We start from the raw sequence: 18630 nt of genomic DNA on the forward strand, positions 1-18630 counted from the left end.
TTTGTTACAGCAACAATAGGAAATTTATAGAGACTCCTCACACAAACCAGACCAGTTGAGCAGGCCCAACTTCACCCAGGTAGAAAACAGGAAGAATGGCAGTTCACAGAAGTGATAAAACAGAAACCAGGCAAGTTTGGGGCTCCCTTTACCAGTGGGGAGACAAGTTCTGCTCAGAGGAAGGGGGTGCCAAGGGAAATATGCAGTGAGGCATAGAGCTGGGCCCGACAGAAGAGCAGGTCTGGAGGCTGAGGAGCAGGAGCTGCCAGAGATAAAGCCTTTGGCGGCACAGGAAGAGAGGAGGTCACCAGGAGAGTTGGCAATTTGGGTTAACTACCCAGTGAGTGCACAAATGGGGCTCAGTGAAGACATGGCTTAGTTTTACAATTATCAGGGGTGCACATCGTAGGCTGTACCTTCAACAACAGAGTGTGAGTAGAAGACCGCAAGGAAGGCCAAGAAGACCCAAGGAAGTGAAGGCAACCAGTGCCACCTGCAGCCCAAAGTCCAATCCAGTGCTTAGAGAATGAGATGGGGCTTGGTCAGGAAAGCAAAGGATTCCTTAGCATAGGATGCCCGTGGTGCCCACCAGTGGTCAGAAAACGCAAAGGTGTCATTTACACAAAATGTCCAGAACTGGCAAATCCATAGAGAAAGAAAGATTAGTGGGTGTCAGGGGCTAGGGGAGAAGGAATAGAGTGACTGCAAATAGGTATAGGATTTCTTTAGGAGGTGATGAAAATGTTCTGGAAGTAGAGGGTGCTGATGGTTGTACAACCTTGTGAATATACAAAAAAACCCCACTGAACTGTACACTTTTGAAAGGTAAACATTATGGTATGTAAATCATAGCTCAAAAATATTAAAAGTTTTGAAAAGAGAAAATGGAAAGAGGACCAGGGAGAGGAACAAAGGGGGAGGAGGTGATGAAAGCCTGTGAGGTGCAGAAAGAGGGAGACGTGCAGGACAGAGGAAGACAACGTGCCCCAGGCCCCTGGGAGGGCATGGCGAGAGCACAGCCACCAGAGCTATTCCCTGGTGTGGAGTTTCTGGTGCTGGAGGAGGTACAGGCTGCAGCAGAAGGCCCTGCCATGCTTGCTGCACGCATATGGCTTCTCACCTGTGTGGATGCGCCGATTCTGGCTGAGGTGTGAGCACTAGATGAAGGCCTTGCCACACTCCAGGCAGACATAGGGCTTCTCACCTGTGTGGATCTGCTGGTGCTCAATGAGGTAGGCGCTCATGCTGAAGGCCTTGCCCCAGGCTAGGCACTTGTACGGCTTCTTGCCTGTGTGGCTCCACTGGTGCCGACTGATCTGTGAGCTCCGAATGAAGGCCTTGCCACACTGGCTGCACACATATGGCCTCTCCCCAATGGGTCCTCTGGTGGCTGACAAGCACCCTCTTCCACATGAAGGTGCACCTACACTCGCCACACGCATAGGGCCTCTCACCTGTGTGGTCCCGCTGGTGCTGGCTGAGGTCTGAGCTACCCTTGAAGGGCTTGTCGCAGTCCAAGCGCTCACAGGGCTTCTCACCTGTGTGGATCTTGTAATGCTCAATGAGTGTGGAACTTTGCCCAAAGGCCTTACCACACTCAGTGCAATGATATGGCTTCTCACCGCTGTGTGTCCTCTGGTGGCAGATTGGGAACAAGCTCTACCTAAAGGTTTTCCCACACTCCTGACACTGGTAAGGCTTACTCCCATGTAAAGCTAGGGCTAGGGCTCACAGATCCCTTGAGTCCGTTGCACAGACTGGGTCACAAACCCTCCACACACAGGTCTACAAGCTAGGTAATAGGAAAAGGTCCTGGGAGCCATGGGTAAAAAATTAATAGGCTTTATTCAGAGCTAGGAGTAGCTGTCCTAGTGACTTCTCTGAGAGTTCTGAGAAGCACCGTGTAGCTGAGCTGTTAGTCCTTTATACTTAGGTCCATAACCCTGGACACCTGGGTGCCCATATGCAATTACATTAAGTAGTAACCAAGGAACACCTGAGGATATTTACAGCAAATGCTCAGCAAAATTCTGAACATCTGAGGGGCCCTGACCATTTTCCTATATTTTCCCAACACCCTGGTGTGAATCTGCTGGTGTTTCCGCAGGTCTGAGCTTCCCTGGAAGGCCTTGCCACATTCCCTGCACTTACATGGCGTCTCTCCAGTGTGGGTCCTCTGGTGCAGCATGAGAGTGGAGTTCTGAATGAAGTCTTTCCTGCACTCTTGGCATTTGTAGGATTTCACTCCAGTATGGATCCTCTGGTGCTCAGTGAGGTTGGACTGGCACCGGGAGACTTTCTCACAGGGACTGTACAGATAGGGCTTTTCCCCAACGTGAGTCCTCTCATGCATAGTGAGAGCCAAGTGCTTTTTGAAGCTCTTCCCACACACACTACCCCTGCAGGGTTTCCTGCTCACACAGGCAGCTTGTGATGCAGCTGGCTTTAGAACCTGCTCAAAGCTTCCTCCATGTGCAACTAACGTATGTGGTTTCTCTTCTACATCAATGCTTTCTTGTTTAATGAGACCAGGAGGAATCCTGACACTTCTAGCAACTTGACTGCCACCACAGCCTCTCACCACACTAGGAATTCCCATGTTGGGGACTGTTGCTTAAAATCTCCTTCCTAGAAGAACAAATGTTCCTCCATAACCTTAGCAGGATTTCTGTTCCAGTTCCTTGAGCAGGCATCCGGAGTGCCCATGTCTGTGAAGGCAGAGAAGACTCTTTTCTGAAAACCTCCATTTCTAGCCCTGTGATGAAGTGCAGGTCTTTGAATTTGCCCTGTAGTCACCTTCCTTGAACTGAAAGAAACCAAGATCACCAATGATTTTGTTGACATTCTACACTGAAAGAAAAGAAACCAGAAAGATTATAGAAGTGGATGGAATTACTAACTCTCTAGGCCTCAAGCCCTCAGGTGTCTCTGCCATCAGTATGAGATGAACTTTCCCTATTAGCCCTGCAAGAAAAGTGCAGCAGACACGGACTGGACCTGCACCCTGTGGCCAAGCCCACTGAGCCCAGCCTGGATCAGCCAACCCCCAGACACATGACAGAAATAAGCACTTTTTGCTGTGGGTCACTGAGCTGTTGTAGGTGTTTGTTTTAGAGCAACAGCTGACTGATATAATTCCCAAATTAAAATGAATATTCCCTGAAAAAGATGAGGTTTGAAATTTGGAGAGAGTATGAGAAAGAGCCAGAAGCAGAGAGGAAGGGAGCAGAGTCTTCTCAGAGCACTGATTGAACAGAGAACAAGCACAAAAGGGGTGGCCAAGGGAAAAGGGCATTCCAAGGTCTAGGATACCGTGGCCTTAGCTATGAAAACGGCAGGACTTCTCCCAGCCCTAATAGCACAGACATAATCTGGGCAGAAAAGAAGCCACTGAGGAGAGATTCCATCAACTTTTCAAGTTACCCATTCCTGTTAACTGTCAATCGGGGCTCGCCTTGCTCTCCCTGGCACCTGAGTCTGCCAGCTGCTACACTTTCTCTCCCATCTCCTCCTTAGGAACCTCTCCAAAAAGAGCTCCACCCTAAGTATCCCCACACCCACACCAATGCCCCTTCACTCCCTCCTCTGGACTAAATTGTGTCCCCCCCCCCCCGCAAATTCATATGATTAAATCCTAACCTCCAGTATACCTCAGAATATAACTATATTTGGAGATAGACCCTTTAGAGAGGTAATTAAGGTTAAACAAGATATAGGTGGGCCTTAATCCAACATGACTAGTGTCCTTAAAAGAAGAGAGGGACTATTGGGAAAATATAGGAAAAATGGTCAGGGCGCCTTAGATGTTCAGAATCTTGCCGGGCATTTGATGTAAACAGGCACATGCACTCAAGTAGTTCCTTGGTTATCGTCTAATGTAATTGTGCATGTGCATCTAGGTGTCCTGGGTTACGGAGTTAAGTGTAAGGATGAGTGACTCTGACCCATGGTGCCTCCCATCCCCGGGATGCCCCCCCCCCCACTGGGGGGGCACAGGGAGGCCACTACTGCTGCTGGAGGCTGCTGCTGCTAGTGCCCCCGGGATGTCTGCAAGGCCACTGCCACTGCTGGACCTGTAAGCTGCTGCCGCTGAGGGAGCTGGAGACTGAGCTCATGTCATCTGCCAACAGCTCCTGGAATCTTTCCCAATTACCTAGCATGGGCCTGCATGTAAGGGGTCTGGGACCCAGTCTGTACAATGGGTTTGGAGGGTCTGAGCCTTAGCTCTGACAATATAAATAGAAACGTATGGGCCGAGCCCGTGGCGCACTCGGGAGAGTGCGGCGCTGGGAGCACAGCAACGCTCCTGCCGCGGGTTCGGATCCTATATAGGAATGGCCGGTGCACTCACTGGCTGAGTGCTGGTCACGAAAACGACAAAAAAAAAAAAAAGAAAGAAACTTAGTATAACTAAAATAATGAAACATTTTGGCTTTAGTTATGATTTGCCTTACTTTACAGGGACACAAACAGGGGGAAGGCCATATGAGAACACAGTGAGAAGGCAGCCATCTGAAATCCAAGGAGAGAGGCCATAGGAGAAACCAAACCTACTGACATCTTGACCTTGGACTTCCAGCCTACAGAAATGTGAAAAAATAAATTTCTGTTGTTTAAGCTACCCACTCTGTGGTATTTTGTTATGGCAACTCTAGCAAGCTAATAAACTAATACAAACACAAACACACACACACAGAAGTCCCCCCCTACCACCATGATCAGAGGCCACCCTCAGGCACCCAGCTGAGCCTTGCCCACCCCTTGGTTGCTGCAGTTCAACCCATCAACCCTATCGGCTACACCTTCCAAACAGATCCAGATCTTAACCCTTCTCAGTACTTCCACCACCATCACACTGCCACCCTGACCTGTAGCAGCCAGAGGACTCCTATGAGGAGTTAAGTCATGTCACGGCCCTCCTCTGCTCAAAGGCCTCCCATGGCTCCCACCTCTATCAGGGTAGAAATCAAAGTCCATATATGGCCCATAAGCCCTTCAAGATCTTCCACTGGGCCGGCCCGTGGCTCACTTGGGACAGCGTGGTACTGACAAAATCAAGTCAAGGGTTAAGATCCCCTTACCGGTCATCTTTAAAAAAAAAAAAAAAAATCTTCCACCATAGGCCTGTCTGTTCTGACCCAATCCCCTCCCATCTCCTTCCCTTGATCTACCCCAGCCCACTCTCCTCACCCATGCCCACCTCCTGGCCTTGGCATTTGTGTTCCATCTACCTGCAACATACTCTCCTTGAGTTCCTCCCTCTAGTCAGGTCTCAGCTGAGATGCCAACTCCACATAGAAGTGACTTATTTCTTTATTTATCATCTCTCTCCCCACACAATAAAATTAGCTTTATGAAGGTCCTTGTCACTGCGGTATCCAATCTGGAATGGTGCTGGCCCCCTGTCGTGGATGCTCCTTATGTAACTGTGGGAGAAAGATATGCTCATTCCAGCTGCTGGCAGCCTGCACAGGAAGGTCTGAGAAACCACAGGGGAGGTGGCCACAGGCTGGAGTCAATGAACACCACCAGCACCACCAGGCAATCACACAGGCACCCTCCACAGGGCCTCACCGGCACACAGGCTGGGCAGCTACCCTCCATGTCCTGAGCCCCCAGCCAGAGTCTCCTGCTCAATGTCACACACACACACACACACACACACACACACACACACACACACACACACACACACACACACACACACACACACACACACACACACACACACACACACACACACACACCGTTCTCACACGCAGTTACATGTCTAGGCACCCACTGTGTCACACAATCACACCCACAATCACAGTCACTATAACAACATCACGCAGGTCCTCCTCACCACCTGCATATCTCTGTCTCACAGACACCATCGCACATGGTGAAGTCACACACAGCTGCATGATTATCACATATGGTGATAACCCGCAGATCACCCACACACAGTTAAGCACACAGAACTACCCTCACACACGGTCACAGAGTGACACACGCAGCCAGACCCTCAGGTCACATACAGTCACACACGACAGACATGTTAAATGACTTTTACGTGTGGTCACAGTGAGCCACACAGCTACAAACGATACACACCCCTCACACCAGCACCCACGCCCTTCATCCCTCACAGCTCACACCCACATCGACATCCCTCGTGGCACCCTCAGCCCTCACCCCTTCACACACCGCTCACCCCCACGCACCAAGCACGGTCCCGCCTCCACCGCACCCCGCAGCCGGGAGCCTCCATTCACCACCACCACCGCCCCACCAAGGCCCGACGGCTTTCCCTAGGGCCAGCCGGGACTACAACTGCCGGCGTGCCCCGGAAAGCTCAAGGGCGGAACGGGGGTTGGGGGCTGTGCCTTCTGGGAATTGTAGTCCAGGTGGGCGGGCGCGTTATCAGTGGAGCATGCGGCGCGGGGCATGCTGGGAGTTGTGGTCCCCATTAGCGGGCGCGCGGGCTGGCTAGTTACTGCGGACGCCTCCGGAAGTGTCCGCTGGCCGCACGGGTGAGGTGGGTCTGGGTAAAGGTCCCGGCCCGGCTTGGATCCGGAGGGGAAAACCGCAGGCCCCGAAGGCGCGAACGCCTGCGGCAGCCCGAGCAAAATGTGCGGAACCGACCGGCGGACGGGGAGTGAGAGGCTGACCGGGGGCTGGGAGTGAGGGCTGACTGACGGACAGACCAGTAGAGTATGTGACGGACTGACGGACGGAGGGTAGAGGAACAGATCAAAGGTGGGACCAGCGGACTGAGATGGAGGGTGTGCGACTGACTGACCAGTTGTATGTGTCGGATAGGTTGTGCTTCTGTGTCTGACACGTGTTGGTGTGTGATCGTCTGATACCTTGAGCGTCTAGCTAACCGATGGAGTATGCGACTGACAGAGATGGTGGTTGTTTAAAGAGTTTATAGGTGGTTTCTCTGATACTGTGAGAGGGTGGGTGTGTGACTATCTGTGATTTCAAGTGTGACAGATTTTCTGTGTCTGGTTGACATGGTTACTAAGAGATCATGAATGACTGTGACAATGATGCTGTGTGATGGAGATGCTGTGAGGGCCTGTGTTTATTGACTGCTCATGGGTGACACTGAGATATGTTGTGTGCCTGGGTATATTTTGGAGTATGACTGCAGACTGTGCCTGAAATAGATAGCATGTGTATGTATAACTAACTGTGTGATAGAGATTTTGTTGGGGGACTGAAAATTGGGTGATCCACAGAGTTTACCTACTGTGTTGACAGAATTTGTGCTTTGCCATGTTTGCTGCTGAAATTGGGTGACTGGTGGTTGCCCAGCAGGGCTTATGGATACATCCACCAGTTTGGGATTAAGTGTGTCTGAGGGCCGTGGAGTCACCAGAGCAGACGTTTAAACTGCATATTTCCTGTGTTCCAGGCTTGTGCTGGATGTTTGTCAAGGATCACCTCTGGTAACCTCATACAACCCTCCGAGGTAGGTATCATTATCAGGCTGGGTTTGCTCGAAGGGCAGGAGATAAAAACCACTCTCCTCAGTTGGTTAAACAGCTGTGGATGAGGTCCCTTGACCTGATATGAGGTCACATGTCAGGGGTAGGCTGGAGGCTGAAGAAGGTGCGCATGTGTCTTGAAGACTACCATCAGGGAATTCCCCAGGACAAGTGTCCCAGGGGTGCAAAAGGAAGCTCGGAAGCTGTCTCTGCATTTATCATGATTCTTGCCACCCCTGCTCCTCCTTCGCCTCCCTTGTACAATGATTTCCTTTATTTGTGGGTGACCGTGCTCAGCCATTCCTGCTGTCTTTCTTTGCTTGGCTCCTGTTTACTGTGCACCTGCTATAGGGCAAGCCCTCGGTACCATAGCTCCACCACGCCCAGACTTTCTGGGGAAACAAAACAGTTACAGTACAGAGCCGGGGGAAGAGAGACCTAGGGCACCCTGGGAAGGGGTCTTAGCCTATGACCAGGTATCTGGGACAGCTGCCAAAGAAGGTGGCAACTAAAAGGAGGCCTGGAGAACCAGCAGGAATTAGTCAGATGCAGAGAGGGATTTCAGAAGAAGAGAATAGCAGGGGCAAAAGCTGAGGCACTGGGGTAACAGTAATGGCGATGCAACAAGAAGCCCAAGTGAGATTTACAGCAGAGTTAAGGGGCTTCACCAGAGTTTAGCAGCTTCGCCAGAGGTTGCCAGATGCCACTGAAAGCTTTCAGAATTGGTGTCTTGTTTTACTAATGTTCTCTTCTCCCTGTTCTCAAGGCCATAGCAACTTCTCAGGCCTCCTCTGTCTCTCTCTGTCTCGGGTAGCTTCCCTGAGCAGGGTCTCCAAGAAGAGTGAGTGTCTAGGTTGACAATGAAGGGGAGGAGAAAAAGAAGAGCATACAGACCTACACCTGTGGGGTCATGGACTGGAGAAGGAGAGGCCAGGTCCTTGAGTAAGGGGTAGCATGTGACCAAAGCAAAGAGCTGGGGTCTCCTAGGAGAGGTTATATTTTATCTGTTTTGGTTTTTTTCTCCCTTACTATAAAAGAAAAATGGTTTACTGTGGAAAGTATAGAATGTATAGAAAATTAATAATATAAAAGACCTTGGCAAGGATGTAGAGAATCGGAACTCTCATTCACAGCTCGTGGGAATGTAAAATGATGCAGCCATTTCAGAAAACACCTGGCAGTTTCTTAAAACGTTAAGCATAGAGTTATGCTATCACCCAGGAGTGAATCCTGGTATATACCTAAAACTTATACACCAATATTCACAGCAGCAATTTTCCTAATAGCCAAAAAGTAGAAACAACCAAATATCCATCAATGGATGAATGGATTTAAAAAAACGTAGTATATACAATGCAATATTGTTTAGTCATAAAAAGGAATGAAGTACTGATACATGCTACAATGTGGATGAACCTAAAACACATTTTGCTCAGTGAAAGAAGCCAGACACAAAAGGTCCACATATTATATTTTTCTATTTATATGAAATGCCAAAAATAGGCAAACCAATAGACACAGAAAGTAGATTAGTGGTTGCCAGGGACTGGAAGGAAGGGAAATGGGGAGTGACTGTCAATGGGTATGGGGTTTCTTTTTAGGATGATGAAAATTTTTTTGGAGTTAGATTTTAGTGGTGGCTGTACCATCTTGTGAACACACAAAAATCACTGAAAGGGTGAATTTTATGGTATGTGAATTTTATATATAAAATATCCCCCTCCTAATGTCAGTAGCGCCCCCATCTAGAAATGGGGCTGGATTCTGAGAAGTAGAATCTGAGCTGGGGGCATGGTCATTTTAAAGTTCTTACAACATATTGCCAAATTGTTTGCCAAAGATGTTCTAATTGACCGCCCCACCAATAGTGCATGAAAGTGGTTTCTCACCAGCCTGATCAGCATTAGATGCTCATGGTTATTCTAGAGTTTGGAAAGGCTGTTGTGAGAGGCAGCCCCGTGTGGAGAAAAGACCACAGCACACTAGGTAGCCTGAGTTCAAGCCCCAGCTCTGCACCTACTGACCAAACCACGCTGGTAGCTCAGTTTCCCAACTTTTAAAATGGGAACGATAATATTGACTCACAGGGTGGTGGCAAGGGTTGAGTGCGTTAACAGATACAAAAGGCTAGTGTGGCCCAGCACCTAGTCGGTTCCCATCGACTGTTCCCATTTTCTTTTATTCCTGTTGCACATTGGACCCACCCTCATCACAGTGTTTATCTTAGCATGTGTCTGTCTGTCTCCTTCCAGTGAGGGCATTGAGCACAGGACCCGGGTCTTCCCAATTTTTGCATCCTTAATACAGAGTTGGGCACAGAATAGGGACTTAATGGGGTATGTTGAATGGAATATTATTGATGTATGTGTCCAGCAATGCAGTACACACAGGGGATAAAGTAATGAGCTAAACAAAAACTCCTGCCCTTAAGGTGCTGACAATTGTGTGTTGGTGGAGGGGACGGGCAGGTGGATAATAAACAAGCAATCATATAAGTGTATCAAACATCAGGAGGTAAAGAGTAATAAAAAATAAAACAGGGTAGGGGACAGAGTCTCTCTGATGAGGTGTCTTTTGTGTAGAGACTTGATTTAAATGTGTGAGAGATCATCCAACAATGACAAAATGCACATTATTTATTTATTTATTTATTTTTAATTTATTGAATCAAAATTGATTATACATACTTTTGGGTTTCACTGTTAACCTATGTTGATCAAATCAATACTAGTAGCATATATATTGTTACAAATCATACTTATTCTTTATGCCCCTTGTCCAATCTCTCCCCCCTCCTCCTCTGCCCTTTAATTACCCTAGATTTCTTCTCTCCTTCTGAAAGAGTAATGGTTACTCTGTTGATTTTTTGCCTAGATGATCTGTCCAATGCTGAGAGGTGTGTTCAGGTCCCCCAATATTATCATAGAGCAGATGCTTCTTCTGTCACTCTAGAAAGGGCTTTGTGGAGAGAGACATCTTCTTCCTTTCTTTGGTCTCTGCTGACTAAATGCACATTATTTTTTTAAACAGCTCTATTGAGATATGATTCATATGCCATAAAACCCACCATTTTAATGTGCACAATTCAGTGGATTTTAACATAGTCACAAGGCTGTGCAACCACCACCACTGTCTAATTCCAGAACATTTTCTCCATTCCAAAAAGAAACCTTGTACCTTAGCAGACGCTTCCTATTCTTCTCTCCTCCTCAGCCCCAGGCAGCCACTAATCTGCTTTCTGTTGCTATGAATTTACCTATAGTGGAAATTTGAATATCCACTATAGGCAAATGGAATTTGAATTGAATAGAATCATACAATATGTGGTCTTTTGTGTCTGGCTTCTTTTACTTAGCATAATGTTTTCAACGTTCATCCATATTGTAGCATGTGTCGATACTTTATTTCTATTTATGGTGAATAATATTTTATGTATATACAGTATTTTATCTATTGCTTGGTTGATGGACATTCGGATTGTTTCTGCTTTTTGGCTTTTATGACTAATGCTGCTAACATTTATGTCCAAGTTTTCATGAGGACAGATATTTTCATTTCCCTTGGGTATATACCTAGGAGTGGAATTCCTGGGTCATGTGGTTACTCTGTGTTTAACCTTTTGAGGAAGTGCCAGACTATTTACACAGTGGCTGTGCCACGTTTTTTATTTTTGGTGGCTGGCCAGTACGGGGATTGAAAGCTGTGCCATCTTACATTCCCACCAGCAGGGTTCAAGGGTTCCAATTTCTACACATCCATGCCAACACTTACATTCCAGTAGGTGTAAAGTGGTATCTCATTTATTTGTAATTCCCTGGTTGTAAATGACATCGAGCATCTTTTCATCTGCTTATTGGCCATTTGTATATCTTCTTTTGAGAAATGTCTAGTCAAATCCTTTGCCCGTTTTTAAATTGGATTATTCATCTTTTTATTATGTAGTTGTTCTAGATATGGGTCTCTTATCAGATATTTGATTTGCAAATATTTTTTCCCATTCTCTGGGTTGTCTTTTCACTTTCTTGATGGTGTCATTCAAATCACAGAATTTTTAATTTTGATGAAGTCAGTTTATCTAATTTATCTTTTGTCACTTATGCTTTTAGTATATTATCTAACGATGCTTTGCTTTTTTTGGGGGGGGGTGGCTGGCTATTACAAGCATCAAACCCTGGACCTTGGTGTTATCAGCACTGTGCTGTAACCAAGTAAGCAATCCAGCCAGCCCCACTTTTCATTATTTTTAAGGGTGTGTGGAATATTAACCAAAACTAACCGTATACTTGGTCACAAACCAAGACTCAGCAAATTTCAAAGGATTGAAATCCATCATAGCACATTTTCTGACCACAACAGATTGGCTCTAGAAATAATAATGAAAGACAACTAGAAAAGCCCCAGTTGTTTGGAAATGAAGGAGCAGAATTCTAAATAACCCTTGGGTTAGGAAGAAACCACAGCAGATAGTAGAAAATATTTTGAACTAAATGATAATGAGGATACAATATATCAAACTTGGGATGTGCAGATAAAGTTGTGTTTGGGGGAAATTTATAGGATTGAATACATGTGTTAGAAAAGAGGAGAGGCTGAAAGTAAACTAGGTGAGTATCAGTCTCAGACACTACAAAATAATGAGCAAATAAAGTGAGGGAGTGGTTATGTGACTTACCTAGGGACAGTGGGTGAGAGCTCGGGAAAGAGACCTGGCTCTGTAGGGGAGGAGCACACCTTAAACAGTCTGGCTATGGGTTTGCCTGGGTTTGGAGCTAAGCTCCCCACCAACCCTTCATTAGCTGGGAGACTGGACAAATCTTTTCCTCCCGTTTCTGTTTTAGTGTCTATAAAATGGGAAGAAAGTTCCCACCTCCCTGAGTTTGTTGCAAGTTTTAAATGAGTTATTTCATGCAAGCAACAAGAACAGTGCTCGGCATCAAGTGGGTACTGTCCTCATTGCTATGATGGTCTCTGTCTCTGTGAGAGTGAGTCACATCTCACAGGCCCTAAGCTGCCCTTCTCTGCAGGTTCAAGGCAGGGCCCCAGGTTCCATGTGACGATGAAGCTCTAACATCCCTGCAGACCCAGTTCCAAGGCTCCAGCCATCTTGTTGCTCACTGAGCACAGCAGCCCAATGGCCATCCCCAAGAGTCCCCAGAGCCCAGTGCCTTGGGACCATACCAGCTTCCTTCGAGTGAAGGTGGAGGAGGAGGAAGTGGCTGGCCTCTTCCAGGGCCAAGAATCCAGCCTCAGCCACACTGCCCATCCTGAGGCTGCACGCCTGCGCTTCCGGCACTTCCGCTATGAGGAGGTGTCCGGCCCACATGAGGCCCTGGCCCAGCTTCGAGAACTGTGCCGCCAGTGGCTGCACCCCGAGGCACACTCCAAGGAGCAGATGCTGGAGCTGCTGGTTCTGGAGCAGTTCCTGGGCACACTGCCCCCCGAGATCCAGGCCTGGGTGGGGGCCCAGTGCCCCAAGAGTGGAGAGGAGGCTGCTGTGCTGGTGGAGGATCTGACTCAGGTGCTGGACAAGAGAGGTGAGGGGGAGTGACAGCAGGTGTCCACAGCACACTGGGGGCAGAGGCTGTACTGGAACATGGGAGTACAGGGCTCTGGTGTGGAGTCTCACACACCCAACTGTCATGTTTGTACCTTACCCAAACCCTTACACTTGGTGCTAGATGGGTCTGTTTGGTTGCAAGTGACCAAATACAGCTCAAACCAGCTAAAGCAAAGAAGAGTAAAGAGGTGTCAGGTATGGCTGTGTCCAGTTGGTGGCATCAGGACTCTTTCATCTATTTCTCAATTGGGTTTTCCTACATTAGCTTCATTCTTTTTTTGGCAGCTGACTGGTACTGGGATCCGAACCCTTGACCTTGTGTTACAAGGCCACCCACACTCTAACCAATTAGGCTAACTGGGCAGCCCTATATTAGCTTCTTTCTTAAGTTAGGTTCTTTCCCCACGGGTGACATAGATGGCCCAGCAACCCCAGGCTTATGTCTTACCAACGTAGACACCCTGGGGGAAGAACAGTAAGAGGCCCCTGGTCCTAGTCCCACTGAACTGGTCGGGGGCTTGTGTTTGTCTGTGGCCAACCAAATCCCAGAGACTGAGCAAGGGATAGTTCCCCAAAGGAAAACCAAGATGCTGGTACAGACAGGTGGCTGGATACTTGGGGTTGGGGTGGGGGGTGAGGAAGACAAACACCAGGTGTCCCCTTGCACCCTCTCTGGGCCTGCCCCATGCTGGCTTCCAGGATCTGGGTGGGTCAGACCCACCCTCAGCTGGAGTGGGCACTGTTAGTCAGGGAGACCCACACAGACATCCCAGCCCAGCGGGTCCATGGAACGCAGGGAGGACCCATCCTTAGGACAGTCCAGAGCCAGAAGCGAAGGCTCCTCCCAGAAGGGCTTGGCCTGGCCTGTAAGTAGCAGATGGCAGGGTGGGTGTGACAGGCACTGGGGGGATGTGTGCAGTGGACAGGAGGAACGTTGAGTTTGGACATGAATGAATCATCAAGGCTCGGTAGATCCAGCCACAGCTCAGCATCCTCCTGGCCATGTGACTCTCTTGTGCGTCAGTTTACTGGTGGGAAAAATGGAGATTGTAGTCAAAATACCCACCTTGGTGTCCTTGAGAGTTGTGAATGAGGGAATTCCTATGCAGCAGCTGCAGCAGTGCCTGGCAAAGATTACAGAGGAGGTAAAGGTAGCTGTTAGGACAATTTGTTCAGCTCCTTGAGAAACAGACTTCTCTGGAAGAGGTTGGTCAGTCCCTCCCTTGGCCTCATCAGCTGTGTCCAGGAGGATGTCACAGGGACAGAGAGAGGAGGGAAGGAGTGGCCCCACGGGGTCAGCAGAGGCTTCAGAGAAAGGACAAAGAAGAGCCAGCCATCTAGACAGGGGGGACAGTGGGGGTAAAGGTATGATTTGGACCAGAGAATTCTGAGAAGAGCAAGTGGTATGATGTTTCTGGAGTAGAGGCAGAAAGGGGGAGGCAGGGCCCAGAAGGTGTCTGAGAGGGGCTGGGGGGAAGGACGGGAGACTCCTGGAGGAGGAGATTTGGAGCTGAAATCCGGACTTGGCCGCTAGCTGTGATTTTGCACAAGTTACTCAGCCTCTCTGAGCTAATCATGTGATCTTGTACCAGTTACTCAACACCTGTCCTCAGCTGGGCCTCCTGGGGGCTTGGGAGGCCAGGTGGGGCATCATCCACTCGCCCCCAGCAGTGATTGTCTACCTGGGGTTCTGCCGTGGGAGATTTCACAATCACGGCATCTGGATTGATTCTCTCATTCAGCCAATATTCACTGAGCACCTGCAGACCCATCCAGGCCCAGAGGCAAGGTGCTAAGTGTAAGGGACAGAGCCCCGACTTCACAGAGCTTGGGGCCTGCCTGGGGGGAGCACATATGCAGGTGCCTGACAAGGACAAACTCTCCCCATCTCTTGCTGTCTTTCATATCAGTTCCCCTTCAGGGTTTTCCTTCTGACACTTGAGACAAAATCAGGAGTCTTGAGGGATGGAGAGTTTGGGGGTAAGAGGGTCAGAACCCATGATGCAGTTTTAGATGGTGTGGTTCAGCCCTGCACCCTTTTGTCATCTAAGACACAAAATGAGAAACTTCCCTTTGGAAATGGAATCAAATATCAGGGGTGATTCACGTTTCCCCTTACAGAGTGTGGCCAGGGCCCTAGGCAGAGTTGGGGAGGCTGGGTGTGCTAGGAGTAATGACTCTGTGGTTCGGATTGTTTCAGGATGGAAGCCAGGAGCCAAGCCCGCAGAGGCAGTCTGCAAGCAGAGCCATTCCGAAGAGTCAAAGCCGCCAAACGTAGCTGCAGAAACCCACATGGGAGGTGTTTCCGCCTTTATCAATGCCTGTGAACCCAAGGGCAGCTCAGAGAGGCCAGCAGGACTCTCAGGGGAAAGCTGGACAAAGGCTGTCACCCAAGACCTGGATTTCAGGAAAACTTCAGGGCCTCACAAGGACGCCCCCACAGACCAGCCTGGCCATGAATCTGGTGCCTGGGAAGACAGTTCCAACATGTGGCCAAACTTCACCTCCCAAGAGAAAGCTGCTTCAGAAGAGAAATTTGATGTATTGGATGGATATGGGACAGAGTCTCCATACACATTGTCAGAGACGAAGTTCTCCAAGTGTGGCGAACGTAGGAAAACATTCCAGAGCGCCGCAGCCCTTGAGGCACACCAGAAGAACCGCTCTCGGAAGACGCCTTATGCCTGCAGCGAGTGTGGGAAAGCCTTTGGCCGGAGCACTCACCTAGCCCAGCACCAGGTTGTCCACACAGGGGTGAAGCCCCATGAGTGTAAGGAATGTGGAAAGGCCTTCAGCCGAGTCACCCACCTGACTCAGCACCAGAGGATTCATACCGGAGAGAAACCCTATAAATGTGGGGAATGTGGCAAAACCTTCAGCCGCAGCACCCACCTCACCCAGCACCAGCGGGTGCACACAGGGGAGCGGCCCTACGAATGTGACGAGTGTGGGAAGGCCTTCAGCCAGAGCACCCACCTGACTCAGCACCAGCGCATCCACACTGGGGAGAAGCCCTACAAGTGTGAGTCATGTGGGAGAGCCTTCAGTGACTGCTCAGCTCTGACTCGACACCTGAGAACCCACTCTGGCGAGAAGCCGTATCAGTGTAAGGTTTGTCCAAAGGCCTTTGCGCAGAGCTCCTCCCTCATCGAGCACCAGAGGATCCACACAGGAGAGAAGCCCTACAGGTGCCGCGACTGCGGGAAGGCCTTCAGCCGCAGCTCAGCCCTCACGGTTCACCTGAGGATCCACATCACGCTAGTGCAGTGATGGGAAGTAGTTCCTCACCTCTGGGGAACGACTCTGCATTTGAGGGCTCAGACAGAGGCCCCTGATGAACACATAGTGATTCAGGCCAGCTGGAGAAGCTTCTGGAAGATTCTTGCTGCCCTCCATATCTCACTCAGGCCTGTCCCAGAGAGAGAACAGCTGAGCTGAGGATTTGGATTAGTTCTCAGGGAAGGCAAGTGTCTGTCACAACCCAGTCCCAAGATGCTCTGGGCAGGGAGACTCCAGCTCCTTTTTCTCACATGGCTGCTCTTCTCACCTGTTCCTCTGCTGTTTAACCCAGAAGGGACGCCTGCCATGCCCACCTCTGTGCCTTCACACCTACTATTTCCACTCCACCCTATTTTGTGCCCAACTCCAAGGTTGACTTTTGAGGCTGCCTCTCCCGTGAAGTTTTCTTCAGACTCTCCGTCTCTGTCATGTTCTCTCTGTCCTAATCAATGGTGCTGCTTGACACTTGTCCAACATCTGTTTCTCCCTCCACTCTCCTTCCACATCCCACCAGTCACCAGCCCTGTTGGTTTTACCTAAAGCTCATCTCTAACCCATCTTCTCCTTCTCCACCACCATTACCTCATGTGAGCCCTCGTTGCCTCTTGCCTGGATTACAACAGGGGGCTCCTTCCTAAACCCTTCCTGCCTTCATTCTCTTGCCCTGTTTTATTCTCCAGGGGGCTCTTTTCATTACCCAGATCTGATTGTGTCACTCCATGGTGGAAAGCTCTCCAGTACATCACCTATAGCAAAGCTTCCTGAATGGGTTACAAGTCTGCCAAGATGTAGGTCCCTTTAGGCACCGAGTAACCCTCCAGTTATCCTCACATGTGCATATGAATATGTCTTTTTTCTGTGCGTGCAGTGATGTGAACATGGTTTCAAAGTACTGCCCTGTGGGATAAACCGAACTCCTTCACCTGCCATTCATGATCATTTGTGACCTGCATGCTCTAGCCTTATCTCCCACCGCGGCCCCACCTTCTGAATGCCAGCCATACGGAACTGTGTACGTGTGGTTCCTGAAGAAGTCATACTTTTCCCTATCTATGTGCCTTTGTACATGTGCCTGGAACCCTCCTCTCCTCTTTCCCTATGACATTTCAAATGTCCCTTCCCAAGGAAGCTTCCTCCACTTCCCCAAGCAGGCGTCAACTTGCCCTCTCTGCTTCCATAGCACCTCGTACTTACCTCTCTTACACCTCCTACCTGTTGTTTTACTCATTTACTCCATGCAGAGCTCATAGTCTGTATTTCCCAAGGATACTGTGAGTGCCTGAGAGCAAGGGCTGTGTGTTACTCTCAGTATGCACACACACAAGACGCAATAGGCCCTGAGTGATGTGTCTTGGACACGTGACTGGTGCCTTCCCTGAGGCAGTCACCATGCTCTGCCTCACATCATTCTTACATATGTTTACAAGGATGTCTCCCCACCAGCTACGGACTGTGCAGGGCAAGAACAATCTGATTTTCCTAGGGCCTCAGCGTCCAGACAAGCCTGGCATGCAGTGACCTCAATAAAATGTTGTTATTATCGAGTCTTCCCTTTCTGTAGGCCCCAGGGCCCCCTGGTGCCATGGACTCGGTGGTTGCCAGCATTCTGTCAATGCGCTCTCTGGCCTCCTCTCACAATTCTGCATCCCTGTCCCACTTTCAGGGCCTGTGTTTGTAGCTGGTTGTAGCAGCTTCATGTGTCTGTTTCTCTGATGATCCCATCATGTATGAACCATTTCACCTTCCGTGTTGTGTACTAGTCACTATCACCGTCCCTCCCTGTGTATCTTTGCCCTGTGTTTTAGACTCATTCCCTGTGTCACAAGTAAACACAGTCACAAAGACTGAGGAGAGAGGTTGAGAACATGGTGAGACCCAGGGAGATAAAGACCTTGTGTCAGTATCTTTGAGAGAGTCCCAGACAAAAGCACAGACTGCCACACATAGTGTGGCAGAGGTTGAGAGACTGAGAGGAAAATGACAGGCTTAGGGAAAAACCTAGAGATGAGAGATGCATGTTCCCAGTGAAGTGATGGATGGCACAGGCTTCCGCAGGCTGCAGAGAACAGACAAGGCATGGACCTGAAGTCAGGCTGCAAAGCCCCACTCCTCCCTGGGGCCAGTTTTGGGACCTCAGATAAGTGCCTTCCCTGAACCTCAGTGACCTATTCATCTGTAAAGCAGAGACAAGACCCACTTTGTACAGTGCCTGACCCAGAGCCTGGCCATGGGCACTGGCTCTGACTTGCAATAATTGTCTCCACCTCTCTCTGCCCCCCACTTGCTCAGTCTCTGTCACTGAGGAGCTGAATCTTC

General features: G+C 49.3%; 1 protein-coding gene across 1 annotated transcript; it reads left to right on the forward strand.

Moving 5' to 3' along the window:
- The first annotated feature begins 6538 nt into the window (after nucleotides 1-6538).
- Nucleotides 6539-17816, forward strand: ZSCAN22 (zinc finger and SCAN domain containing 22). The gene is made up of 4 exons (XM_063092053.1): nucleotides 6539-6614; nucleotides 7406-7462; nucleotides 12503-13012; nucleotides 15236-17816. Exons 3-4 carry the CDS (start codon nucleotides 12610-12612, stop codon nucleotides 16303-16305), a joined length of 1473 nt encoding a protein of 490 aa, XP_062948123.1. The 5' UTR covers nucleotides 6539-6614; nucleotides 7406-7462; nucleotides 12503-12609; the 3' UTR covers nucleotides 16306-17816.
- Nucleotides 17817-18630: the final 814 nt, after the last annotated feature.

Source organism: Cynocephalus volans, chromosome 3 (assembly GCF_027409185.1).
Source record: "Cynocephalus volans isolate mCynVol1 chromosome 3, mCynVol1.pri, whole genome shotgun sequence".
In the NCBI taxonomy this organism is placed as follows: domain Eukaryota; kingdom Metazoa; phylum Chordata; class Mammalia; order Dermoptera; family Cynocephalidae; genus Cynocephalus; species Cynocephalus volans.